Source organism: Dacryopinax primogenitus, assembly GCF_000292625.1.
Source record: "Dacryopinax primogenitus strain DJM-731 SS1 chromosome Unknown DACRYscaffold_9, whole genome shotgun sequence".
Lineage (NCBI taxonomy): Eukaryota > Fungi > Basidiomycota > Dacrymycetes > Dacrymycetales > Dacrymycetaceae > Dacryopinax > Dacryopinax primogenitus.
This window is the reverse complement of record NW_024467206.1, coordinates 847,308-869,815: the sequence shown is the minus strand read 5'-3', so window position 1 is coordinate 869,815 and position 22,508 is coordinate 847,308. Positions and strand designations below refer to the sequence as shown.

General features: G+C 51.5%; 10 protein-coding genes across 10 annotated transcripts; 5 read left to right on the top strand and 5 right to left on the bottom strand.

Annotated features, from left to right (window-relative positions):
- Positions 1 to 385: 385 nt before the first annotated feature.
- On the bottom strand, positions 386 to 799 carry DACRYDRAFT_34940 (uncharacterized protein; the record flags this gene model as incomplete). Its single annotated transcript, XM_040774390.1, has 1 exon — positions 386 to 799. A coding segment is annotated over one exon (414 nt), but the record flags the coding sequence as incomplete, so codon positions are not given.
- Positions 800 to 1,278: 479 nt separating this feature from the next.
- DACRYDRAFT_52218 (uncharacterized protein) lies at positions 1,279 to 1,748 on the bottom strand (the record flags this gene model as incomplete). Its single annotated transcript, XM_040775087.1, has 2 exons — positions 1,279 to 1,502; positions 1,562 to 1,748. Coding segments are annotated over 2 exons (411 nt in total), but the record flags the coding sequence as incomplete, so codon positions are not given.
- A 3,557-nt stretch (positions 1,749 to 5,305) lies between these two features.
- Positions 5,306 to 6,908, top strand: DACRYDRAFT_22366 (S-adenosyl-L-methionine-dependent methyltransferase). Its single transcript, XM_040772760.1, has 7 exons — positions 5,306 to 5,439; positions 5,498 to 5,636; positions 5,690 to 5,835; positions 5,886 to 5,957; positions 6,013 to 6,118; positions 6,199 to 6,478; positions 6,541 to 6,908. The coding sequence occupies exons 2-7, from the start codon at positions 5,538 to 5,540 to the stop codon at positions 6,816 to 6,818; spliced, it is 981 nt and encodes a 326-aa protein (XP_040628825.1). The 5' UTR covers positions 5,306 to 5,439; positions 5,498 to 5,537; the 3' UTR covers positions 6,819 to 6,908.
- A 546-nt stretch (positions 6,909 to 7,454) lies between these two features.
- Positions 7,455 to 8,338, bottom strand: DACRYDRAFT_22365 (cytosolic large ribosomal subunit protein). The gene is made up of 6 exons (XM_040772759.1): positions 8,275 to 8,338; positions 7,994 to 8,221; positions 7,804 to 7,938; positions 7,675 to 7,751; positions 7,593 to 7,620; positions 7,455 to 7,539 (listed from the first exon to the last, which is right to left on the bottom strand). Exons 1-6 carry the CDS (start codon positions 8,332 to 8,334, stop codon positions 7,525 to 7,527), a joined length of 543 nt encoding a protein of 180 aa, XP_040628824.1. The 5' UTR covers positions 8,335 to 8,338; the 3' UTR covers positions 7,455 to 7,524.
- A 191-nt stretch (positions 8,339 to 8,529) lies between these two features.
- On the top strand, positions 8,530 to 9,205 carry DACRYDRAFT_52292 (P-loop containing nucleoside triphosphate hydrolase protein; the record flags this gene model as incomplete). Its single annotated transcript, XM_040775097.1, has 3 exons — positions 8,530 to 8,733; positions 8,800 to 8,945; positions 9,001 to 9,205. 3 exons carry the CDS (start codon positions 8,530 to 8,532, stop codon positions 9,203 to 9,205), a joined length of 555 nt encoding a protein of 184 aa, XP_040628823.1.
- A 1,281-nt stretch (positions 9,206 to 10,486) lies between these two features.
- On the top strand, positions 10,487 to 11,798 carry DACRYDRAFT_66930 (kinase-like protein). Its single transcript, XM_040775831.1, has 5 exons — positions 10,487 to 10,616; positions 10,665 to 10,931; positions 10,982 to 11,152; positions 11,204 to 11,272; positions 11,324 to 11,798. The coding sequence occupies exons 1-5, from the start codon at positions 10,503 to 10,505 to the stop codon at positions 11,762 to 11,764; spliced, it is 1,062 nt and encodes a 353-aa protein (XP_040628822.1). The 5' UTR covers positions 10,487 to 10,502; the 3' UTR covers positions 11,765 to 11,798.
- A 128-nt stretch (positions 11,799 to 11,926) lies between these two features.
- DACRYDRAFT_22362 (ATP-dependent metallopeptidase Hfl) lies at positions 11,927 to 14,949 on the bottom strand. Its single transcript, XM_040772758.1, has 4 exons — positions 12,831 to 14,949; positions 12,598 to 12,772; positions 12,322 to 12,538; positions 11,927 to 12,269 (listed from the first exon to the last, which is right to left on the bottom strand). The coding sequence occupies exons 1-4, from the start codon at positions 14,694 to 14,696 to the stop codon at positions 12,017 to 12,019; spliced, it is 2,511 nt and encodes an 836-aa protein (XP_040628821.1). The 5' UTR covers positions 14,697 to 14,949; the 3' UTR covers positions 11,927 to 12,016.
- Positions 14,950 to 15,152: 203 nt separating this feature from the next.
- On the bottom strand, positions 15,153 to 16,911 carry DACRYDRAFT_88981 (amidase signature enzyme; the record flags this gene model as incomplete). The annotated part of the gene is made up of 4 exons (XM_040776886.1): positions 15,153 to 15,572; positions 15,631 to 16,533; positions 16,581 to 16,815; positions 16,883 to 16,911. 4 exons carry the CDS (start codon positions 16,909 to 16,911, stop codon positions 15,153 to 15,155), a joined length of 1,587 nt encoding a protein of 528 aa, XP_040628820.1.
- Positions 16,912 to 17,668: 757 nt separating this feature from the next.
- On the top strand, positions 17,669 to 21,160 carry DACRYDRAFT_116341 (Neutral/alkaline nonlysosomal ceramidase). The gene is made up of 22 exons (XM_040770185.1): positions 17,669 to 18,051; positions 18,104 to 18,230; positions 18,281 to 18,405; positions 18,450 to 18,674; positions 18,724 to 18,806; positions 18,854 to 18,965; positions 19,014 to 19,147; positions 19,195 to 19,247; positions 19,301 to 19,391; positions 19,441 to 19,503; positions 19,552 to 19,580; positions 19,626 to 19,649; positions 19,699 to 19,745; positions 19,799 to 19,858; positions 19,909 to 19,925; positions 19,974 to 20,093; positions 20,148 to 20,264; positions 20,320 to 20,360; positions 20,410 to 20,534; positions 20,587 to 20,715; positions 20,769 to 20,912; positions 20,966 to 21,160. Exons 1-22 carry the CDS (start codon positions 17,728 to 17,730, stop codon positions 21,098 to 21,100), a joined length of 2,325 nt encoding a protein of 774 aa, XP_040628819.1. The 5' UTR covers positions 17,669 to 17,727; the 3' UTR covers positions 21,101 to 21,160.
- A 446-nt stretch (positions 21,161 to 21,606) lies between these two features.
- DACRYDRAFT_66921 (HMG-box) lies at positions 21,607 to 22,503 on the top strand. Its single transcript, XM_040775830.1, has 6 exons — positions 21,607 to 21,628; positions 21,692 to 21,817; positions 21,880 to 21,985; positions 22,033 to 22,091; positions 22,144 to 22,215; positions 22,268 to 22,503. The coding sequence occupies exons 2-6, from the start codon at positions 21,692 to 21,694 to the stop codon at positions 22,289 to 22,291; spliced, it is 387 nt and encodes a 128-aa protein (XP_040628818.1). The 5' UTR covers positions 21,607 to 21,628; the 3' UTR covers positions 22,292 to 22,503.
- The last annotated feature ends 5 nt before the right edge of the window (positions 22,504 to 22,508 follow it).

The following is a 22,508-nucleotide window of genomic DNA, read 5'->3' as shown; positions in this document are numbered from 1 at the left end:
CCAGGCTTGTCTCTCTAGGTCGTTCCATTTGCAAATTGATTTCATTAACTGGAGCAAGTCAGAATAAATGGAGTGGGACAATTACATGAGTAGTGTATTTGGACATGCACATCATTCACAGGAATACAAGTACTACATGAGTTCTACAACACAATCCATTAATCTCATTGGTTTTTAGCATACATGCACAATGCTAATCTCCCAGCCTCATGAAAGCCTCATTGATGTGTTCAAGCTGATCCACTTGTTTGTCATCCAATGTGTTGTCCAGAAAATGCTCCTCCTTCAGTTCTTCTGCCCATTGCTCATTGGGCAGTGTCCAAGGATTGATCAGCCTTGGTTGTTCTTTGCCATTGTCCCATGTGCCGATGGTGGGATTGCCTGTGAAGCCAGGAAGGGCAAAGATCTGCTGAATGCAGCCATGTAGAAGCAGATCCACAGCTTCTCGCTTCTCCAAGTGACAACACATTTCCACAGTGAGCAGTGAACACCACGCAGATGCTTCTCTGCTGATGGTTTCTTGCAATGCATGAGGCTCATTGTGCACTGCAGTCCATAACCTCCGCACCTTGACATCCAATTGACACATCTTCTCCTTTGCACACTGAACAAGAAGCCACTTGACTGTCATGGAACGGACAAGTTTATCAGCCCATGCTGTGCACTGAACATTGTTCCTTGAGTATTGGAGAATTGTAAGGTCAGAAACCCACATCATGCTGATGACAGTGTTGTACATGAGTATAGGGCATGGGGTATTGAGCTTCTTAGTGAGGTCATTATACTTGTCCAATGCTGATCAAATTGCACCACAGCATTTGTGGATTGCCTTGGCAATTGCACATCACATTGAGTAGCCTAAAAACATGCTGTTCAGTGAGCAGTGAGCACAGACCACTGATTCAAACTTCCCTACTGGTTCCACAAAGATTGAGCTTCTCTAGCTCAAACAGTTGCTGGACAACCAAACTTTCCAGTTGATCCAAAGCTCTGTTGTATGTGTGGTACAATGCCTGCTGTTCAATGTTTTGCCATTCAGGGGAATCTGGTGTCCACCACTCAGTGTCCAGAAGACTTTCATACTTGGTAGCAAGTGATTTGAGCTGCTCTTGGGCTCAGAGAACCATGAGGTAGTCTTACTCAATGCAGCACTCATTCTTCCTTGCTGAGGCAGTGTTCCATGCATCAGGCGTGATTGTTACAAATGCTTCAAATGATGAGAGTTTGCGTCTGCACTGTTCATTGAGCACTGGCAATGAACACTGTCAAAATAGTTACTTACTCATGCACTGCCAACTCTTGCAGAACTTCAAGATATTGAAATTCAAGCCTTTCCTCCTCTGGCTCATCCTGGAGGTTCTCAAAATACTCTTGTTCTTGAACAATGTATTGGCAGAACTGATCATCAGAGGTTTGTGTTTGGGATTGGTAGAGATGCACTGCTGGTGCAGTGTCATCCAAGATGCAAAGAGCTTGTTGATAATTCTTGAGGAGAAAATCTGCTATGATGCAATGATCAATGTACCCTCCACATAGAACAATGTGCATTGAAATGACTCACCCAATGCAGCACGCCGGTCTTTGTCCCACTGTGCCCAGAACAGGTGGAGTGTCATGCATCGGTGGAAATGAGATGCATATTGGAACAATGCTGCAGTCCTGTTTTGCTGCAAGAAGATCCACTCATTCATTTCGAAGTCTTTGAGGCCAGCAGTTGTCAAGATGCAGGGATGAAAATTAAGCTGACAGCATCAATTATGAGCATAACCATGGAATGCACCAACATAGAAGCACATCTGCAGTGCAGATGCCAGTGAACCAAGGTGGCTTCACTTCACTGTTCCAGAATGGTCACAACCAATATCATACCCCACTGCTATGCCATCACCATAAACATTGAGGAGCTTATTGAGGCAAGCAAGTGAATATTTGGCACTGGTCATGGGGCAATGAATCATGAACATAGACCACTGGTAGAGGGCCATACTCACAGTTCACCACTGTGGATCATATCCACTGACAGCAACACCATCCCATGTCTACATGACACAAGAAAGTTTCCTGTCTCATGCATCCCATCCATCCAATGTGAAGCATCAGCCAATGTTGTCTTCCACCATCTGGTGCATGGTTTTTGTTCACTGATCACTTGAGCAGCAGTCAAAGAAGCTTCCTGGTGATGGTTGTTCTTGCAGGCCTATCTGTCTGTGAGCATTGGGCAATGCCACAATGATACAGTGTCCTTACCTCCCTTGCATGTTTCTTGCTCACCTCATTGGCAAACTCTTCAACTTCTTCTTCATTGACCATGTAATTGCTGATGAACTCCCATGCATCCTGGCGCCCAGCATGAGCAAAGCACTTGGAAGAGTTATTGCCATCACAACTGATGAGCTTTTGATGCAGGAGGTTGGGTTCATCACAGAGCTGAGACAATGTTCATTGTTTGGTAAACATTTCAATGAACAATGATACATACCCAATATTTGCATGCTGGACATGAGTTAAGATGTCTCCAATTTGGCAAGTTGTGTCCAAAGGCATGCCAAACTAGTCCTTCAATGTGCATTTGAATCAAAATCCATGCATCATAGGCAGCAGAAAGCTGATATTGAATATACTTGCAGTATGGGCACTATATTTGAGCATCAGTGATTAATGCCCAATGAAACAATGATACATACATACACCATGCAGATCAGAGAGCACCCTGGCAAATGCCTCATGGGACACAAATGCCCTTAAGCAGCAGTGATGAAAGACTTGAATGACTGGAAGTCCAATGGCAAGGCCAGGAGAGATAGGTGAACATGGCATGTAACCCTGTTCAATGAGCTGAACAAGCAAGTTGTTGCCTTCATAGCAGCACAGCAAGGACATGTTCTGAATTCCTGCAGTGTCTGATTGAGCATGGTCTTTCAAGTCAAGTGGGCAGTGTGCTTTGTACCTTGCCAGCTTAAGAGACGCACAAGAGCAGGCATTCCTACATCCCTGGTTGAGTCCAGTCTTTGAACCTGGTCATACTTCCACTGCAGATATGCTTCAGCCAGTTGGGGAATGACCATTGCCCAATGGGCATTGTTAGCAGCCAGATGCTGGGCATATGTTCCTGCACCGCGGGCATATCTGGGCTGAGCTCATCAAGGACTGGTCAAGTTGTTACTGCATTTTACAAAGCAAAGATGGATTGTGCTCACTGAACAGTGCGCCATGCTGCCTCAACCACAGGAATTGATTCATCATCATCTTGCCACTCTTCATCACTCCCATTGCCCCCTGTCCCCTGCCCCTTGTCCATGTCCATGTCCAGCCCACCAATTCCACCATCCAATGCTTCAGCAAGGAATTTGGCAGCAAGTGCTTCATCAGGTCAAGCTATCAGTGCACATTAGTTGAGCGGGGCATGTGCATTGGGCAGTGTCCAGTACTCACCAGCTAATCTCTGTGCTCACTCTTGTTGACTTCAGAGATGTTCCTGCTGGATAGCCCTCATGCTCAGTGTGCAACACTCATGGAGGACACTGGGTCAATTGGAAGGCAGTGTTGACATGTCCATTCCTGCTGATGCATTGCCATCTTCATTGTGGATGTGCATCTTGAAACCTTGCTGCAGTGCATTAAGCCCTCACAGTGAGCTTTTAGGATGAAGCTGGCTGCTCTTGGTGGATTGCATCTATGTCGCAGCCTTGTAGACAGTCATGTGTGCCAAGTGAGAGGCACTGCTCTGCATGAGCTTAGTGGAGGGGCGCCCACTGAGGAAAGGTTGAGGGAGCTCAGTGCAGAAATCATTGTCCATTTGTACAGTGCCCAGTCAAGCCAGGCTCAATGAGATGAGCAAAGGTTCAGAAAAAGTTCAGTCATGCAGTCATGGTCACTCTAGTGGTAAACAAGGGAAGACTACTGGTTATTGAGATCACGTGGGAAAGAATTGCATGTGCATCTGGAATGCTGGTATTTTACTGGATTAGAGCTGGAATCGCAAAACCGGGCTTTCTGCATCAAGTGAGACATGGGGACAAGCATCGCCCCCACATCTTATAAGCCCCTGACCATCATCGGTAGCAGTGAGTCGCGAAACAATTCATGTACCCTGGAGCCTTCTTTGTCGCGCCCCTTCCTTCTCCCCTCTGCCTCGTTCCCCTTCCCAAATTTGCTCACCCTCCGTCTTCCTCGGTTATTGTTGATGGATAATGATATTTAACAATACGTTCATCGTTGTTTATTGTTCTCCTGCCTCCGGATACCGTGCGGAGGTCCGTGCCCGCAGGTGACACCCTACCCCGTCTCTAAGGCCGCACAGGCCAGTTATACGTCCGAGCCTCCGTCATCCGCAACCACGTCACTCCCCTTCCCTCAACCCTGAAGCTTCTAAAGCCGCGAACAGGCCTCTATCTCCACCAACTGCTTCGCTCAAATCTTGCATATTCTCTTTTCAGCCCGCGACTGTATGTCTTTGGCACTTTTCCATTCCCTCCCGGGTGCCGGGCGGAGTGCACCCACGCGGGCCGATTCATACACGCTCATGGTGGGATGAATGGTCTGACAGCTGTGAGACGAAAGACCAGTCCAACTGCATCAAACGTTGCATCATTCTTGTGCTGGTCTACTGGCCTAACACTGTCTCTCAATCTCGGCCGGAGCACGCAGGTCCCACGTTTCGCGTCCTGTGCACTTTATTTCCCTTCTGCGCAGCTGAAGATAACTCTGTGAACGGTTTCGCCTGTTTCTTCATCCGGTAGGTATTTCCCGATACGGCATGCGATACGATGAGATCCTCCTACGGCTTGTGATGCGGTGATGCTGTCGCGCTTCTGCAAGGACCAACTGTATGCTCCTGGTCCTGGCCATGGGTTCGTCTGCAAGCCCTCTGGCCACCCCCTGTCTTCTTTTGTTCTTACCCTCCTCCATTCCCCACCCGATTGGTTCTCGTGCCCCGTCGGTCCCCGTCTGCGTCTTCCCGGACGGCCCCCAGGCCATTCCGCGGCACTGCATGACAGCTACGGCTTCGGGGAGATTGTGTGTGTATACAGTAACAACGCTAAGTCCAAGGGCACATCTCGTCAGCACCCAGCGCAAGCGTCCAATTGTCTCTTACCCCCCGCCGGGTTCCCCCCTGTAAACAATAATGCCGCCAATCCCCGACCGGACGGTCTCTCCCTGCTTCCCGCACCCCGGAGCTCCCCCCCTTCCCATATAACCCCAACGCCCTCACTGATCAAGGGGAGAGCGTCTCTTTCCTGTCCCGTATCCCCGTGCGCGAAAGTTACCCTCTTCCCCTTCCCCCGCCTTCCTCTCCCCCTTCATCGGCCATCACCGTAACTTCTATTGTTTACTGGCTCTTTTTTGATTATCGAGTCTGCCTGCCTCCACCCACGCTTGCCCATACATCAGACAGAGGTTCAACCCCCTCTTACCAATTGATATTCAACCCTAGTCTTGGTACGCAACTGCATCCCCCCTCTCTCTGCTCGAGACTCACGTGATATTATCCTCGCAGCCTCCCGACATCCTGCATCATGTCAACAACGACGATAACGATGACTGAGCTACCACAAATGAAGGAGAAGTCAACTGCACGACCTGTTGCACGCAAACAACGGACGTGGCACGAAGCCGACGCACCATACACCTTTGCGGTATGTTCCGCTTTCCATATAAGGCAAGTTTGATGGTGACAGCTGGCATGTAGAACGACGATACCGAGTGGGAACGATTGAACGGCGTACATCGTGCTATCAAGGAGTATCTTGGGAATCGTGTCACCCTCGCACCCCTCGAAGATCTCACTCCATCACCGAAGAATATCCTCGAGCTCGGCGCTGGCACCGGAGTATGGTATGTTCATCTCTTTTGTCCGTCATGAACAAATTTCATTGTCCCACCAGGGCCATGGATGTGGCCAACATGTTCCCCAATGCGACCGTTACTGCTGTTGATATCTCTTTTAACAACATCCGGTGTGTTCCTTACTTACCGTCAATGATAACATGATCTGACACATATCTCAATCAGCAATCCACCGCGCAATGTCGTTCTGAAGCAACTCAACCTCCTCGAGGGTTTCCCCTGGGAACCTGAGACGTTCGACATTGTTCACATGCGCTTCCTCCTTGTCCACGTGCGTCCGATATCATCTCATTGTTCTCACGTTGATATCTGACGCCCGCCCCTATCTTATTCGGTTCCCGGATGAAACAGATGCCGAACTTCCCAGAACTTGCAAAGAAATGCGCCCAAGTCCTGCGCCCTGGTGGGATACTTCTGCTCGAAGATCTGGACCTCAACCTGTACGCGATGGACGGCGAGATCACCGATAACATTCGGACGTTCTACGACCACTATCATGGGCATATGGCCAAGAGCGGTGTGGACGGAGAGACGGGTGCCAAGCTGGAGGGTGTCCTTCACCAGCTGCGCATGTTCTCAGATATCCACGTGCACAACATGCCCGCGCCTATCTCGGGTCCCTTTACGGATGGTACGTCCTCCGCCCTGCCAGCGCACGGCACCTTGGCTCACGTGAGCTGACATGCCTTTCAGATCCCAAGCTAAATAAGATGGGCGCCGAGATGCGGAAGTCCCTGGGCAAGGCTTTCGATGGCATTTGGGTAAAGATGCCCGGCAGCGGCATCACCCAGGAGATGCACGATGCCATGGTTCATGATGCCCACGACCCTTCCCGCCAGATGTACATGGACTTCTATTGGACATGGTCTCGTAAAGCAGAGAAGGAGCCAGAAACAAACACGCTGCGGGACCAGGCGTGGGCTTGGTGGGAGTATGTCGTCCAGACCGGCTGGTGGATCCTCGGCTACTAGACGCTCGAACGCTTTCACTCATCTTATTCTTTCCTCTCGTTGGGCTAGGGTTAAGGATGTACCCTGTAGTATCGACAATGTAAATTTCCGGCTTTCGTTCACTCGGATGTGTTGTACGGATTGTATCATACCGCATCCTTGTATCAGGCACTTCATGCAGATTGTACCACACTCCTTTGTTTGATGACTAGCATAACAAACGAGTCAATCATATTTCCGCACCTGTTCTAGGTCATGTCTCGCTGTCTGACTGCCAAAGGATAATCGAATCACGCCCTCATTGCGATGCCTTAGTTCGGCCACACTTGCCGCTCCATATGTTCACCTATTTGAGAAAAGAGAGCCACCGAAAGGACTACCCGCATGCTTGTTGACTTGGGCGTTTGTGCTCCTCGAAGAGGGTTGCGCGGTGCTGCCACTGGCCTTCACTTGCGGGGAGGCAGTTGTACGTCCATCTTCGTTCCATTTTCCGCATTACCCGCCAGTGGCGCTTCTAACAGCGGTGGTGTATGATCAACGCATATATCCACAGACGAGCGCATAGTGTGGACTCAAACGGTGATATTGACGTGCCACGCGCGACCAGAGCGATCGCTCCGAGTTCGGGGTCCTGATCCAGATCGAAGGGTGTATTGTGACAATAGTATTAGGCTAATCACTTCGAATGTGCAGTAGAAGTACATTAGAAGAAAGACGGATGCATAGATCAAAACAACGTGTCCTAACCAAAAAAATCATCAGATAGGCACAGACACAGAATACCAAAAGGCGAACCTCGTCTCTCAAATACTCTCCCACGTCCCTGCAAAAGAGCGATAGTCAATTTCTGGAATTTGAGCGACAGGATAGAACGCACGCCTGGTGGAACACGACAATTGCTGTTGGGTCCAGTTTTCTAGTATCCAGTGTAGACCGCGCTGTCACACCAAAGCCCTGTTGGCACGCATTAGCCGTATGTTGGCAAGATTGATAATAAAAGACGCACTAATGGAGTATCGTTCATGCTATATACGACGACTCCTTGATGCTCTGGTGTGTCCTCCGTTATACGACCGAGATGCGCCTTCACGACATGGTTCCCGTAGAGAAAAGGCATCTCTCCATTTGGTTTTATCCACACCTATACATCGTTCAGATCTTCATTCACGATTTCAGTCTTTTTCAACGCTGCGCACCTTATGCTTTGCATACTGCCCCAGCACATCAAGCGCTGTTATATGAAGCCTAAACTTGCCGGACTTGCTAAACTTGCCCAGGCAAGTCCCAAGGGAGACAAGGTTGGGTCGTGCAACTGACACCGCAAGGCGCATGAGTGACTCAGAGACGTAGTACACGCGATCTCTGTGCAGTCGAAAACAGTGCGGTGTGTCGGATCGGTCGATGAGATGGACAAGGTTCTTCCCCTGTGGAATGACAGTGATGAGAACAAGCTGGAAGACAACAGTTTGGAACGCACCACATAGTTGGCCAGTTTCGAGAACACCGCCTTGCTTTCTTCTTCTGTTAATGGCCGCATTTTGAGCAGGCTGTAGTGTTGCACCAAAATATGTCAAGCCAGGGTCGCTGCGCTTGAAAAAGTGGTAAGAAGCGATGATTCTGATAATCCGAAAGATTTTTCTCCGAGTACACAGGGTCTTTTAAGTCCTTCACACACCAACTTTTTATTGCAACTACTTTCTTGTATTTCTTTCGACCTTAGGAAATCCTCAAAATGATCTCTGGGCCGATAATAGTTATGACCGGTACACCCGGTACCGGAAAGACCAGTACGGCCCAGCTTCTCGCCGCATCTTCTGCGTCCCTCGACCCCCCATTCTCGCTGCGGCATATCAATGTCGGCGATCTAATCAAGGACAAGTCACTACATGACGGGTGGGACGAAGAATGGCAGAGCTGGAATGTGAACGAGGATAAGGTGTGCGTTGTTCCTTGATCAAGAGAACATGGAAGGCGACGCTGAAGGGCGGTTAGACTGGATGAGCTGGAGCGTATTATTGAGGAACGACCAGCTGGCGAGGGCTTAATACTGGATTGGCACACTTGCGATGCCTATCCTGAACGATGGGCAGACTTGGTTGTGGTTTTGCGCTGTGATCATACCACGCTCTGGGAGCGATTAGAGAAGCGGTACGTCTGCTCTTATCTACTGTTTTTTGCGAGGTTTCATACTCACATTATGCAGAAATTACCCCCTGAACAAAATTCAAGAAAACAACGAGTCAGAGATCATGCAAGTCGTTCTAGACGAGGCACTGTTGAGCTACCCGGCGGAAATTGTGGTCGAACTCAAGAGCGACACACCGGAGGACATGGAGAACAACGTGGACAGGATATTGCAGTGGGCAAAAGTGTGGCGGGAGGAGAGAGCACAAGAAGAAGAGAGGTGATTGGCGCGAGGATATGTACTACGGAGCTAGAACCACCGCTTGAATTTGGTAAGCAACACGTCTGCTTCTTACTGTCACCTTAACTGAAGATGAATACGCCTTCAGGTTGTCTGTCGTCGCCTGTTTCCAGCATATCCCACTATGTCAATGCTTTCATGAGCTCTCACGAATGCTTCCACGCCCTATTTTGCTACAGGCTTTAGACTCTGCTTGACCGCGTCGTCAAGAGCTGGAGAGGAGAATCCAGCAAGCACTTTTTGGGGCTTAGACGATCATATCAACAGAACCATCTCTCTGGAGTTCTGATCGTACATTGATATTTTGATGTCCATACCGCTTCCATGGAGGACGCTCCACACACGTACACACCGTCCTTCGAAGCGAAGTGAACAGACCGCCGCAAAACTTACTCTTGGCTCCTCTTTCGGGCTAAGTAAAGTATCCTCCTTTACATCTTCCGCCCGCTGCTGCCTTATGTCTCAAGTGGTTTAAAGAGTCAAAAACACGCAGCTCCCACATTTAGACGCCGGAAAGATCGGCCCACGCGGAACTCGGTTCTTCATTCCGCCCTGCTTAGGGGTGCAGCACAGGATATAAGGTTCTTTCACTCTTTCCTTTCTCGTCTCGTGAGACACGCTGTTGGTGCAGTACCACCACCCTTTCTGGGGTGCTGCTCATCTGTCTGATACCTTTTGCTGTCATATACCTGGGGTGTAGGACTGGAGAGAATACTTGCACTCAGTCACTTCCCGGCTGATCCTCCCGAGAACAAGCGCTTTGATGTCGTCCGTCAAGAGCTCGGGCGCTTCACAAGCGCCCAGCTTCAGATCCTTCCACCCGGGGCAAACGGCAGTACAAATCCTGGAGGTATTGACCGGAATTGCCGATAATGTCAAGGAACGGCGAACTCAGATAACGGAACTCGGGGCACGGTGCAAACGACTGGGGATCACTTTGGAGAAGGGTAGTCCTTATTGGCGAAGCGAAGAATTGAAGGAGGCAGGGGAAGCAGCACAGGCGTTGGTAGCGCTCACTTCTCTACTGTGTGATACTCAAGGTGTGGACAGGACGCTGGACAAAGTTTTGACGGAATGTCAGGACTGGAAACAGCGCTGGTATGGCAAACAGCTGGTCGACGATGCTTTCATCAAACAAGATTTGGAGACTTGGAGCCGAGATATCTTGCTCGCCATAGAGGAGTGCACGGTAATCGTCTTAACTGATGCCGTAATATTCTGCTCACTGAATGCTCATTTAGATCACCCTTCTTCAAGAGGTCGTAGTTGGACATCAAAGCATGGCTGTGCTCACAGATGACTCAACAACATATGACAACGTTCGAACCTTGGCTGCAGCAAAATTTGACCGCGTTCAGCCCCAAGTACAACTATTGATGGACAAAGCCTGCCAGGTGAATATTTTGTCACCTGCTTCTTTGCTCGAATACTCATTACGTCAGGAGCTGCACTCGTCGGATGCCCAGCTTTCCCCTATTCAGCGGGAGGCGGTCGTTCGGGACCTACGCACGATCCTCACCTCGGATACCGTCCCAGACTCTGTGCGGCTTCCGGGCGAGCTGACTATCGACTACAGTACCGCAATTGTCAACCACGGGTCAGACATCTACAAAGGCGAATGGCGTACTATCGTGCGAGGCGAACCGCGAAGGAAGGTCGTGGCAGTAAAGCGCTTGCGAGATCCAAATCCTAGTGCAGTGCGAGTGCGGGTACGTTGACCACTTCACGCACTCCGAATAAATCTCAAGGCCTGCATCAGAGATTCTTGTATGAGGGAACACTGTGGCGCATGCTCGCTCATGACAACGTCGTGCCCTTCTACGGCATTCATGCCGAAGGTAAGGTAATCGAACTAGTGACTCTTTGGGTGGAGAACCGGGACGCGATGACCTACATCCGAAACGTTCCTGGGTGCCACCGGCGAGCGATAGTCAGTCAACCCATGCTGCTCCCATATCACTCGACTGATCATGAACCATAGATTAAAGGCGCAGCATATGGCATCTCTTACCTGCATCGGTGCAACATAGTTCATGGTGGAATCTGTGGTGTGCGTCTTGTGATCCTCGTGACACCTTCGTCGACTGAATCTCGATCTCAGAGTAACATACTCATCGATGATAGTGGTAGACCCATGATGTGTGACTTTGGGCTAGCGACGGCATCCAACGCAGACGGGGACCTGATCAACGCTGGAGCCTCCACTTCCCAGACGACGACAACCGCACGATGGATCGCCCCCGAGCTCACGTCATTCAACTCCCCGGTGCCCGTTCCAGCAAGCGACGTCTTTAGCTTTGCGCGGACGATCTTAGAGATCTTGACGGGAGAAAAGCCTTTCCCGAAGGAGAAGAACACGTTCAAGCTTATTGCCGACCTGAGGGATGGCAGGCTGCAAGTTGCTAGGCCTGATGCGCCTGAGGTCGTACTACGCGGATTGACGGACGGCGTGTGGGCGCTGATGAATGAGATGTGGAAACAGGATTTGAGGCAGAGGCCGATGATGAAGGACGTGGAGGCTCGGTTGGAGCAGCTTATGTAGTGCCGGTGCGTCTGTGGTTGGCTGTAGAGCTCAGACACAGCGATACCAGTTCAATCTTGTATGAATTTTGGAAGAAATGTACTTGGTTACCAATGAACACTCGCGTCGGTTTGGTTTGCGGGCATCATCCGGACGTCTAAACCATCGTTACGACGTCAGACGCGTTTCAAGTACGTATATATAGATTGGCTAGAATACAAGAGCCGTGCGTTTAGGATGCTTCCCATTCTCTTCCTTCGCGAGGATCCTCCACTACCGTCTGAACAGGTCCAAAGAGCGCTGATAACGAACTTCGAGCGGCCTAAGCTTGGCTGTCAGAGCCCGTGCGGCAACTGTTGGTGCGGGGTGTTCCCCGGGTGTGTGCAGGTCACCGTCGGGTAAGGGCAAGCTTCCCGGTCCGGGCGGGGGGAAGGCGTCACCTTTCCCGTGCTCGTCTAACCAGACGTCCATCTCGTCAGCCTTGTCCTTGAACGGCCGCTTCCCAAGGAGGTTTATCATGTCCTCCCTATCCAAGCATCAGCACTGCTACACCTGACGCATATGAAGAAAGAACGCACCTCGTCAAAACCTCCTTCTGCAGCAACAGCTGCGCAACCTTGACGACCGCGTCCTTCTTCTCGGTCAACAGCTCCCGTGTCCGCACATGCGCCTGGGTGATCATCTTGCGCACTTCGGCATCCAGCATCTCGCCCGTTTTCTCGCTCCAGGGCTTTGTGAACGAGTCCTCGCGACCACGGGCGCCGCCATATGAGACAGGGCCGATGACGGGGTTCACTAGACGCATGCATCAGCACTGACATCCCATTACATATCCTATGAGAAGGCGCACTCACTTCCGTAGTTAGCGCACACTTCGAAGGCCATCTTCGTGATCTTCTGCAGGTCGTCCTGCGCGCCCGTGGTGATCCTGCCGAAGAAGATCTCCTCGCTCACCCTTCCCCCAAGGGTCATGCACATCCTATCCAAGAGCTGTTCGGTCGTATGCAGAAATCGTTCTTTAGGGAGATACTACAATTTTCGTCATGGTCAGCTCTTTCTGTGCCTAACAAGACCTAGGGGGACGTACCTGCGCATAACCGAGAGCACCAACACCGCGCGGGATGATGCTGACCTTCAACAGCGGGTCCGCATGTTCCAAGAACCAGCCGCACACGGCGTGCCCAGCCTCATGATACGCAACGGTCTTCTTCTCATCCGGGGCCAAGACCCTGCTCTTCCTCTCCAAGCCAGCGATGACCCTCTCGATCGCACTGTCAAAGTCCCTGTCCTCGACCGTGGCATGATTATGCCTTGCTGCGTGGAGCGCTGCTTCATTTGTCACATTGGCGATGTCGGCACCTGAGAAGCCGGGTGTGAGGACGGCGAGTTTCTGCGCCAGGGCATTACGGTCCTTTTCCAGTTCTGGGGAAAGCTTGAGCGGGCGAAGATGGACCATGAATATCTGCTGCCGGCCGCCAATATCAGGTGCGTCGACTTGAATATGTCTGTCGAACCTTCCGGGACGCATGAGGGCGCGGTCGAGCACGTCAGGCCTGTTTGTACCGGCGAGGACGACAACATGTTCGTGTGTTCCAAATCCGTCCATCTCCACCAGGAGCTGATTGAGCGTGCTTTCCCTCTCGTCGTTTCCTCCAAAGTTGCCGCCTTTGCCACGCGACTTGCCGATAGCGTCAATCTCGTCGATGAAGATGATGCAGGGAGCGTGCTTCCGCGCCGAGGCGAAGAGGTCTCGCACACGGGAAGGGCCGACACCGACGAACATCTCTACGAACTCGGAGCCGGAGACAGAGAGGAAGGGCACGTTCGCCTCGCCAGCGGTGGCCTTAGCGAGCAGGGTCTTACCTGTTCCTGGAGGGCCGGAGAGGATCGCCCCACGGGGAATTTTAGCGCCGAGTTTTTCGTACTTTTGCGGGTCTTTGAGGAAGTTAACAAATTCCATGATCTCTTCTTTCGCTTCGTCCATCCCTGCTACGTCCTTGAATCGCACTTTGACGTCGTTGTCCTGGTTATAAAGCTTCGCACGGCTCTTGCCTATGCCGAAGATACCGCCAGTACCACCGTTCCCGCGGCCAGACATGGCTCCCGTAGCACGGCGAGAAAGATAGATGAACAAGCCGGCGATAAGCAGGGTAGGTGCAAAGTGGAGCATGGTGCTGAACGCGCTGATCTCCTCGTGGTACGCGACGGGGATACGCTCGCTCTGCGGGATACCGAGTTCTTCCTGGGCCTCGTCCAGTCTGCGCTCGAAGGCTTCTACGCTGCCGATCGAGAAATAGTAGTTCGCAGATCCGGGATGGTCCGCTATCGTACCCGTGGCATTGCTGGTAAGATAGATCCGGACACGGGAGCGGTTGACGACGACGAGCTTGTCGACCAGGCCTTTGGAAAGGAAGGCGGAGTGGAATTCTTGCCAAGTGATCTCCCGCGCTGTACTCTGCGGGGAATAGTAATACCAAGCCAGGTAAGCAGCCGTCGCCGCCAGAGTGATATTCTGCATGCTCATGCCGAACATCGGCTCGTTCTGATTGTTGTTGTTGTTGTTCTGGTTATTCTTCCCCGAACTCCCCGAAGAGCCGCTCCCGCTACCGCTCATCTGGCTTGACAAAGGTCCCTTATCATGGTCCTGTATCCTCGGGCCCTGGTGCTCCCCCTCAGGCGGAGGGCTAGGCTTATCCGACCTGTCGCCGAAAAATCCTGCGAGGGGGTTGTCTTCCTTTTTCTCCACCGGTTGGTCGACTTTCTTCTCCGGCTCATCAACTTTCTGAGCATCTACCTTGGAGTCGGATTTGGATGCTTCGGCTTCCTTGGCTTCGTTGAGCTTTGTTGGTTCCTCGGCGGAGGAAGGAGAAGTGGAGGAAGGAGGCTGGTTCCCATCTGCTATCTTGTCATCTTTCTTCGGAGGCGTAGGTGTGCTTGTAGGAGTGGCATACATGCGGATTGGCGCTGAGAGACGAGCATGTTGGAGCGCCCTTGAATGGCGAGAGAACGCCCGTGGTAGTTGACGAATCATTGCCGGTTAGTGACAGCGAGTGACAGCAAGCAGCGAGTTGAGTTTAGTGGACAGGTGAATGGAAAGATGGGGAGTGCAAGAATTAGACAGCAAAAAGAGCGATCTGAAAGAGGGAGAGATTTGGGAGATGGTGGTCGTCGTCGACAGGAAGGAGATGGTGGTGGTAAGAGATGAAGAGAGAGGAGTACTAGTAAAGGCTTGGTTGACTGCCGACGATGACGAGTCGAACGAACGCGGCCGAACGACCAAAGCGCTGAGCAATGAATGCAAACTGTCTCCGCGGACTTTAGAACCGGGATCAATCACTTCCGGTCACGCCCTTCATCAGGGTCTCTGAGGGCTTATTGCCAGAGACGTCTTCTATTTCATTGTCGGTGATCACAGCTCCTTCCAATTATACTCCTTCTCCCAAGCAGCAGCAGCTCTATAAATCATTCCTTCACCCCACCACGGCCCCACCAGCTGCATTCCAACAGGCAGCTTTACCCCCTCCCCACCTTCTGTCATCCATCCAATAGGCAGATTAAGCGCCGGATGCCCAGTACCGTTAAAGGGGCAAGTGTTAAGTGTCAACCCCGCCGATTTTCCCACTTTGGTAAGGATGCTATCCGAGGGATCCGGGTTGGTGTTAGCGACAAAGGGGGTCGTAGGGGTGATGAGCACGTCGTACGAATCAAACACCTTGTCATACTCTGCGCGTAGACGGCGGTACAGGTTCTGGGCTTTGCCGTACAGGTGCGGGTAGTGTTCTTGCAGGTACACGTTGTTCAGCATCAGATTCTGCGAGATGGGCGAGAACTACCGCATAAACAGCGTCAGAGCTTTCACTCTCTTCCTTCCTGAAGGATGAACGCACCTTGTCCCATTTCTCCTGCGTAAGAGGCCTGATCAACCCCGGTAGATCAGTAAGGTACACCCCTCTCCTCCCGACCTGATTCGCGAGCACACTCTGCTCCGCCATCCCATGCCTCATGCCACTCCATAACACCGGCGACAACAAGTGCATCGGCACAGACACCTCTTCCACTACCGCGCCTAGCTGGGTGAAGCGAGCAGCTGCTTCGCGCACTTTGGCCTCCATACGCTGCTCCATGCAGGGCAATGCGAAGCTCTCCTTCAGCACACCGATCTTCAACCCCTTGATCCCATTCTCCTGAGCATCCCTCACCATCCCCGGGTAGTCTGGTACACCATCAGGTGCAGGTGTTCCCATCTGCCGATCATCAAGCCCGTCCGTACCAGCCATCACACGCAACATGAGCGCGTTATCCAACACACCCCTGCTCATCGGCCCAGTGTAGTCGATACTCGCATCAAGGCTGATGATCCCGGTGTAAGGCACAAGCCCAAACGTCGGCTTCATCCCCACCAGCCCGCAGAACGCCGCAGGCAGGCGTATACTCCCCCCCTGATCGCCCCCAATACCCAGGTCCACCTCCCCCGACCCTACGAGGTACCCGCAGCCCGAGCTGCTTCCCCCAGCTGTCCACCCTCTCGCATACGGGTTCTGAACCGGCCCTGACGCCGCAGTGAAAGACGACCCGGACATGGAGAAGTTCTCGCAGACCGCCTTGCCGACTACTGTCCCCCCCGCTTCGAGGACGCGCTTCACGACCGTAGCGTCGGTCTTGGGGATCCAGTTGCTGAATACGGAGGTGCCGAGCTTGCAGGGGACGGAGGCGACGGTGATGTTATCTTTGATGCAGATGGTACGACCTGATAACGGCCCGGAGATGGGAGGGTTCGCTTGGATCGTCACCTGCCCACTGTCAGGATATACCAATTCAAACTTTGAAAGCAGCGCACCTTATACGCCCAAGCCCCATTATCATTCTCCCCCTCCGCCGGCTCCCGCCCCCCAACCCTGGGGAAACGAACAAAGTCAACTTCAGGCACGTAATCCTCGAGCTTGTCGAGTGCCTCCGCGCTTTCGTGTAGCGCTGCAAGGAGGATGTGCAAATCGGACTCGGCGGCTTGCGTGAGGGTGATCCCGAGCTGGGAGGCGCAGTGCTGGACGTCTTGCACTGTTATGGGAGTGTTTCTGTTATGCGAGAAAGTGGTTGATGGTTAGGGTCAGTGCAAATATACGACACTGCCGGATCACGTACGGGGGTAACGAAACTGAGGCGACCGACATGGCTGGCTCTCCAGAAATACACTCCAGACACCTTGTCAAGAGTTATAAACAGGAGACGAGTATCATCTATGATAAGATCGCTAGGCGGGGTGTCGGATCTACGGTCGGAGATCGGGATTCGGCAGGATAGGTGCTGAAACGAGACCCTCCACTTTGGTAGTCCAATAACGTACACATCATGAGCCGCTGAAAAACATTGATGAAGGGGGTATTAATGGATCCAGCAGGGTAGCGTTGTTGCTGGATGTCGCAAGTATTTATGAAAGACCTTCCGGAATTCTGAAAGGCTGGCTCGAAGGAAGAGTGCTACGTGTCACTCTCAGTTGGCCAATCGCAGATGTGAAGTTACAGACAAGCTCGTGAGGTAGATTCGCCCGTTTAAAAAATATCCAATGCTGGTCACAAGCAATAGATACACCAGGAGAGGTCCAACATAACATGATCTGCCGAGACAGAAGCCTGGAACGTGATGTGATCACAGAACACCTTGGCGGAAGCAGGTGAATGTGAGTCAACATTTCCCTCGTGGCGTTCCTCTGACGTCGTCATGCAGCTAACACGACCAAGGTATTAAGCGCCTGGGAGCTGGACGCCCAGCGCACCCATCTCTCCCTCCCTCTCCTTCTATCTGTATTGGTACACTCCAGCCTGAGGCAACTGGAATCCGTTGTACATACGCCCATCAAACAATATACCCCGTCGGTTGAGTGCGTCTTCCGAACTCCCTGGCTGGCAAAAGGCTCCAGCTTATCTTTAGCTGCACTGTTGCGGGCAACCCATCAATATCTCTTGTGTTTACTCCCTGTCATCCACGCCATGAAGCCCGATTTCCGCTCCCTCGTCGCGGAAGAGTCTGCAGAGCCCTTGTTAGCAGCCTCGAAAGCCGACGAAGGCTCCTCCCAACTACCTCTCTACACCTCCGACGACACCAGGCCCTCTAGGGCATCATGGAAGCTCATCCTAGCTCGCTCCATAATCGTCGGGTGCTTCCTGGCGTTGTTTCTCACCTGCTACTGCTTTCGCTCTGGACCCATATTCCCTGCCTTCAATCCCCTATCCACTTTTGCAGAGCAAGGTGCAACTTATCAGCTGGGCCTGGGGATCGCTGACATCACAGGCCCAATCGTGGAGATCAACATGGTTAATCATTTCACTTATCCCTGAGAGGGTAGTTGTTGATCCACTTGCTTAGATGGGCTACGCAGACCAAAACCAACTTGGAACCGGCCTGCATATGCGTCTTCGTGCAAGAGCGTTTGTGGTTGCCAGCGACGATCTTCAAGATCGATGGGTGCTGATCAATGCCGATATTTGCATGGGTAGCTGTATTCGTTCCTCTACGCATACGTCGATGCTCATCTGTGGTCAGGGGATACCGCCGTAAGGCTCGGTGTTCTGGAGAAGCTAGCAGAGCTGTACTCTGGCTTGTATACAACACAGAATGTAGCCATCGTTGGCACGCACTCCCACGCTGGTGTAGGCGGGTATCTACAGGTACGTGCATTCCACTAGCTATGAGCCTGCTGACGTGCGCATAGAATGTGCTCCCTCAAATCACCTCCCGAGGCTTTGTGCGCGAGAGCTACGATGCAATCGTGCAGGGTATCGTGCTCGCCGTCCAGAGGGCACACGAGTCTCTCAGGCCCGGTAACCTCGAGCTTGGGGTAACAACCCTGTTGGATACGAATATCAACAGGTCGCCTTATGCATATAATGCGAACCCTGAAGAAGAGCGTGCAAGATATCAGTATGATCAAGACAAGGTACTTTTCGCGTCTGCCTTATTAAGCATGTTAGTTTATCAGCATACAGGACTTCGTCCTTCTCCGATTTGGGGATGAGGAAGGGAGGGATAGGGGTTTCGCCTCGTTCTTCTCCGTTCACGGTACTTCGCTGTTCGTGGATCTCATTGCCATTTGATCTGCTCTCACATACATCGCAGGTATCGGAACAACACGTTGATATCTGGGGATAACAAAGGTATGGCAGCGTACCTTTACGAGAGCTATATGGAGCCAGACACCCCACCCGGAAACAACACGTTCGTGGCTGGCGTACGTTCTCCCATGCTCATGTCCTTCTGCACTAACATTAACGTATAGTTCTTCCAAGCCAGTGTTGGAGATACGAGCCCTAATACTTTTGGAGCTTTTTGCGAGACGGGTGCCGATGCCGGCAAACCTTGCTCATATATGAACAGCACTTGTAATGGTCAAGCGCAAGGCTGTCAGGGAAGGCAAGGACAGTCGATTCTCTGGAGATCCAGGTCCTCACCCTTTGCAGAGGTCCTGGATGGCAGGTTTCTGACTATGAGAGCAATCGGATAATTGGATACAGTATGTTGCTCCTATATTCGGGTTATGGAAAAATCCTAACGGGTAAACGTCAGATCAGTTCCAAGCGGCGCGAAGCGTCCTGAGCAGCCTAACACGAACCAACCTTTCTGGCAATGTTCGTGCCGTGCACCGATATGTTGACATGTCAGTAATTTCTTTATATCGCCCCGCACAATATCTGACATTGCAGCAGGTCAGACTATCAGTTCAAGCTGTCCAATGGATCAGACGTGTCTACTTGTCCTCCTGCCTTGGGGTATGTTCCTCTTCCATGTTGTTTGGCTCACTTCTCAGAATTATGCAGCTATAGCTTTGCCGGCGGTACCTCAGATGGTGAGTTTAGTGTATAAAGCGAAGGGTTCATACTCACGTGCGTAGGCGCCGGAAAGCTGGGCTTCACCCGTGGGTTCTATCCGAAAAGATCTGAGACCCATCGTTAATGCGTATGTAGAGAACCGCAATGGCACGGAAACGAACCCCTTCTGGCAGTATGTGAAGGTACAACTCTCTCGACGTGAAGTGACAAGGAGACGGGCTAATTTGAACCACAGGGTGCTATCGGAGGCACCCCTACTGCCGATCAAGCGGATTGTCACTTCCCAAAGCCTATCGTGAGTCAGCAGGCACAACATACTAGCCATTTGCTGACATTGTCGGTCAGCTCTTCAACACAGGATTGTAAGTCATGTACTCATCACCGCGCTCCTTTCTCATGACTTGTTCTAGTGCGCACACGCCCTATGATTGGTCCCCGTCGATCGTCGACATGCAGATGTTCCGTATTGGGCAGATCATCATTCTGATCGTTCCAGCGGAGTTTACGACCATGGCTGGTCGCCGATTGATGTCAGTACCAAGCTCGTCGCATCCGACTCGCAGCCTAGCCTTACTACTGTGCAGGGAATCGGTCCATAACGAGCTCTTTACGCAGGGCGTTGTTGGCGAACACTCTCGTATTATCCTCACTGGTCCAGCGAATACTTATACCCATTATGTCTCGACGCCGGAGGAATACAGGTAAGCGTGTCAATCAATGGCATCTTAAGTTCTTTGTTTAGACGACTCTGTGCAGGATCCAACGATATGAGGGCGCATCCACGCTCTTTGGTCCATGTCGGTTGTGTTTCAGTACTAAATCGATCTTGTGTCTGATGCTCTGCAGGGACGCTGGATGCGTATAAGAGCATTTTTACCTCTCTCGTATCGTATGTCGCCGACACAGCAATGCCTATCCCAGATCCTGGTCCATCGCCTCCCGACCTTCGATCCCAGCAGAAGTCGTTCCATGTATGTGGGTATCCTCTGGCATGACGCATGTATGCTCATCAACTTGGTGTAGCTACCTGTGGTGAATGACAATGCGCCATCCAGCAAATCATTCGGGACGGTGCTGGAGGACGTGGAGCAGAATCGAACCTATCATCGTGGCGAGTCCGTTTCTGCTAGGTTCCAAGCAGCCAATCCGCGGGTACGTGAAAAATGAGACTGGCCATAGTTCCTTCTCCTGACATGCTGCCGTAGAATAATCTTCGCTTAGAAGACACGTATCTCCGTGTCGAAGTTACGGACGGAACAACGTGGAAAACTGTTCGAACAGATTCTCACCCATCGACCGTATTTGAATGGACGAGAACCTCTGTACTACTTGGAACAAGTGAGGTGAAGGTAGGCACTTGTCTCTTGCATCCTGTATCAGGCATATTGATAATCCGAAACAGATCACATGGACGGTAGAAGATGCCACTCCTCCGGGAGTCTATCGCCTACGCTATTTTGGTGACTCCAAGTCTATTTTCGGTCGTAATACGGTTCCCTTCGAAGGCGTCTCTTCATCCTTCTCAGTCTCTCTCTAGCAGAGTCGGATTTCCATGAGGTTGCTGCATGTATTGTCTCATCCTATGCCTTGTACAGTAGCACCCATTGTATCATTTGCAATCTAATGGCATCCTCTGGAAATGTGTGCATCGAAGGGCAAGTTCCGTGCTTTCTGGTAAAGTGTTCTCCAAGCTCTTCAGTTTTCAAAGGAGGAAAACAGTGGTGTGTGCTCACTGGCGGTCAAGCATCTTTACCTCACTCTAGACAATCAATCCAATTACATACAGTCGACGGAGATCCTAGTGTGTAAGACAAATTGGGAAGGAATGTACAGAAAAGGGAGTGCCTCCGATTGTGATGCACACAAAGAGCACGGGATGTGATTGGGCAAGCACGTGACCGTGATAAGTGCGCGTCCGTTCCCATAAGAACCCAACCATGGTTCAGCCTGAGCTCTCCCCCTCACCCACCTTCATCGACTCAAGCCCTCTCAGCCTTTCCCCTGTCTCAGACCTGCGCTCACCTGCATACCCTGTTGGACTTCATATTCTCCCATACTAGTCAAGGTACGCACCTCCTTCGTTACTCTCTCCCCCCACACATATGTCTCATGTTTCTCCCTATTGTAGATGCCCAAAGCTGCCACCCAAAGTCTCACGAAGACTACCAAGTCAAAGTTGCCTAGCACCACCAAGTCTTCGGCAAAGTCTACCTCTAAGGATACTAAGACCACCGGAAAGACGAAAGTACCTAGGGTGAGCTCGCTGCCGTTACCTGATACGACGCGTATATGCTGACAGCATATATGCGTCTCAAGGGTAAGAAAGAGAAGGACCCGAACGCGCCAAAGGGTGCCAAGAGCCCGTATATTATTTTCTGCCAAGATAACAGGGAGGAGGCCAAGAAAGAGGCTGAGAACACCAGTAAGTTGCCACAGCACGGGGTCATTCGCGTACTCAATATCCTCCAGGGGAAATAATGCGCATACTTGCAGACATGTGGAAGAACTTGTCAGAACAGGATAAAGAGGTTCGTGATAACAGTCACTTATCACCGATCACCACTGACATCGTTGTTGCAGCCCTACAAAGCTAAGAGCCAAAAGGACAAGACGAGGTTCGAGCGCGAGATGAAGGCATACAAGGGCAAAGAGGTATGGTGCTACGATGTGCTACACAGAAGGCTTGACTAAGCTCTTTCTGCAGAACCGCTCTGAAGATACGGATTGAGCTGGCTGCCGCTCTTGCCGTATGTTTTCGCTCCTTCTGTCCTTCCCTTTTCAGGTCTTTTCTCTTCTCTGTTGTATGATTTCTATGGTTTCCGGATTCAAGAATGCTTCCCTGTCATGGTGATCAACATGTAGTAGTAGTCCAGCAAACATGTAATCACGCGTAACGGTGCGCATATATGCTGGCCCATATCATGGCTGAATCAGAACTGGGAGTT

Excerpts from the sequence above, each read along its gene's own strand:
- DACRYDRAFT_22366 (XM_040772760.1), top strand. The coding sequence starts at position 5,538 with ATGACTGAGCTACCACAAATGAAGGAGAAGTCAACTGCACGACCTGTT. Across the intron at positions 5,637-5,689 it reads ACGCACCATACACCTTTGCG|AACGACGATACCGAGTGGGA; the intron begins GTATGTTCCGCT and ends GCTGGCATGTAG. Across the intron at positions 5,836-5,885 it reads GGCGCTGGCACCGGAGTATG|GGCCATGGATGTGGCCAACA; the intron begins GTATGTTCATCT and ends TTGTCCCACCAG.
- DACRYDRAFT_22365 (XM_040772759.1), bottom strand. The coding sequence starts at position 8,334 with ATGCGGCCATTAACAGAAGAAGAAAGCAAGGCGGTGTTCTCGAAACTG. Across the intron at positions 7,939-7,993 it reads GGCAGTATGCAAAGCATAAG|GTGTGGATAAAACCAAATGG; the intron begins GTGCGCAGCGTT and ends AACGATGTATAG. Across the intron at positions 7,752-7,803 it reads GCATGAACGATACTCCATTA|GGCTTTGGTGTGACAGCGCG; the intron begins GTGCGTCTTTTA and ends GCGTGCCAACAG.
- DACRYDRAFT_66930 (XM_040775831.1), top strand. The coding sequence starts at position 10,503 with ATGGCTGTGCTCACAGATGACTCAACAACATATGACAACGTTCGAACC. Across the intron at positions 10,617-10,664 it reads TGATGGACAAAGCCTGCCAG|GAGCTGCACTCGTCGGATGC; the intron begins GTGAATATTTTG and ends TCATTACGTCAG. Across the intron at positions 10,932-10,981 it reads CTAGTGCAGTGCGAGTGCGG|AGATTCTTGTATGAGGGAAC; the intron begins GTACGTTGACCA and ends GGCCTGCATCAG.
- DACRYDRAFT_22362 (XM_040772758.1), bottom strand. The coding sequence starts at position 14,696 with ATGTATGCCACTCCTACAAGCACACCTACGCCTCCGAAGAAAGATGAC. Across the intron at positions 12,773-12,830 it reads GTGCTCTCGGTTATGCGCAG|TATCTCCCTAAAGAACGATT; the intron begins GTACGTCCCCCT and ends CGAAAATTGTAG. Across the intron at positions 12,270-12,321 it reads CAGAAGGAGGTTTTGACGAG|GGAGGACATGATAAACCTCC; the intron begins GTGCGTTCTTTC and ends ATGCTTGGATAG.
- DACRYDRAFT_116341 (XM_040770185.1), top strand. The coding sequence starts at position 17,728 with ATGAAGCCCGATTTCCGCTCCCTCGTCGCGGAAGAGTCTGCAGAGCCC. Across the intron at positions 18,966-19,013 it reads ACAACACGTTCGTGGCTGGC|TTCTTCCAAGCCAGTGTTGG; the intron begins GTACGTTCTCCC and ends ATTAACGTATAG. Across the intron at positions 20,361-20,409 it reads ATCCACGCTCTTTGGTCCAT|GGACGCTGGATGCGTATAAG; the intron begins GTCGGTTGTGTT and ends GATGCTCTGCAG.
- DACRYDRAFT_66921 (XM_040775830.1), top strand. The coding sequence starts at position 21,692 with ATGCCCAAAGCTGCCACCCAAAGTCTCACGAAGACTACCAAGTCAAAG. Across the intron at positions 21,818-21,879 it reads GAAAGACGAAAGTACCTAGG|GGTAAGAAAGAGAAGGACCC; the intron begins GTGAGCTCGCTG and ends ATGCGTCTCAAG. Across the intron at positions 22,092-22,143 it reads TGTCAGAACAGGATAAAGAG|CCCTACAAAGCTAAGAGCCA; the intron begins GTTCGTGATAAC and ends TCGTTGTTGCAG.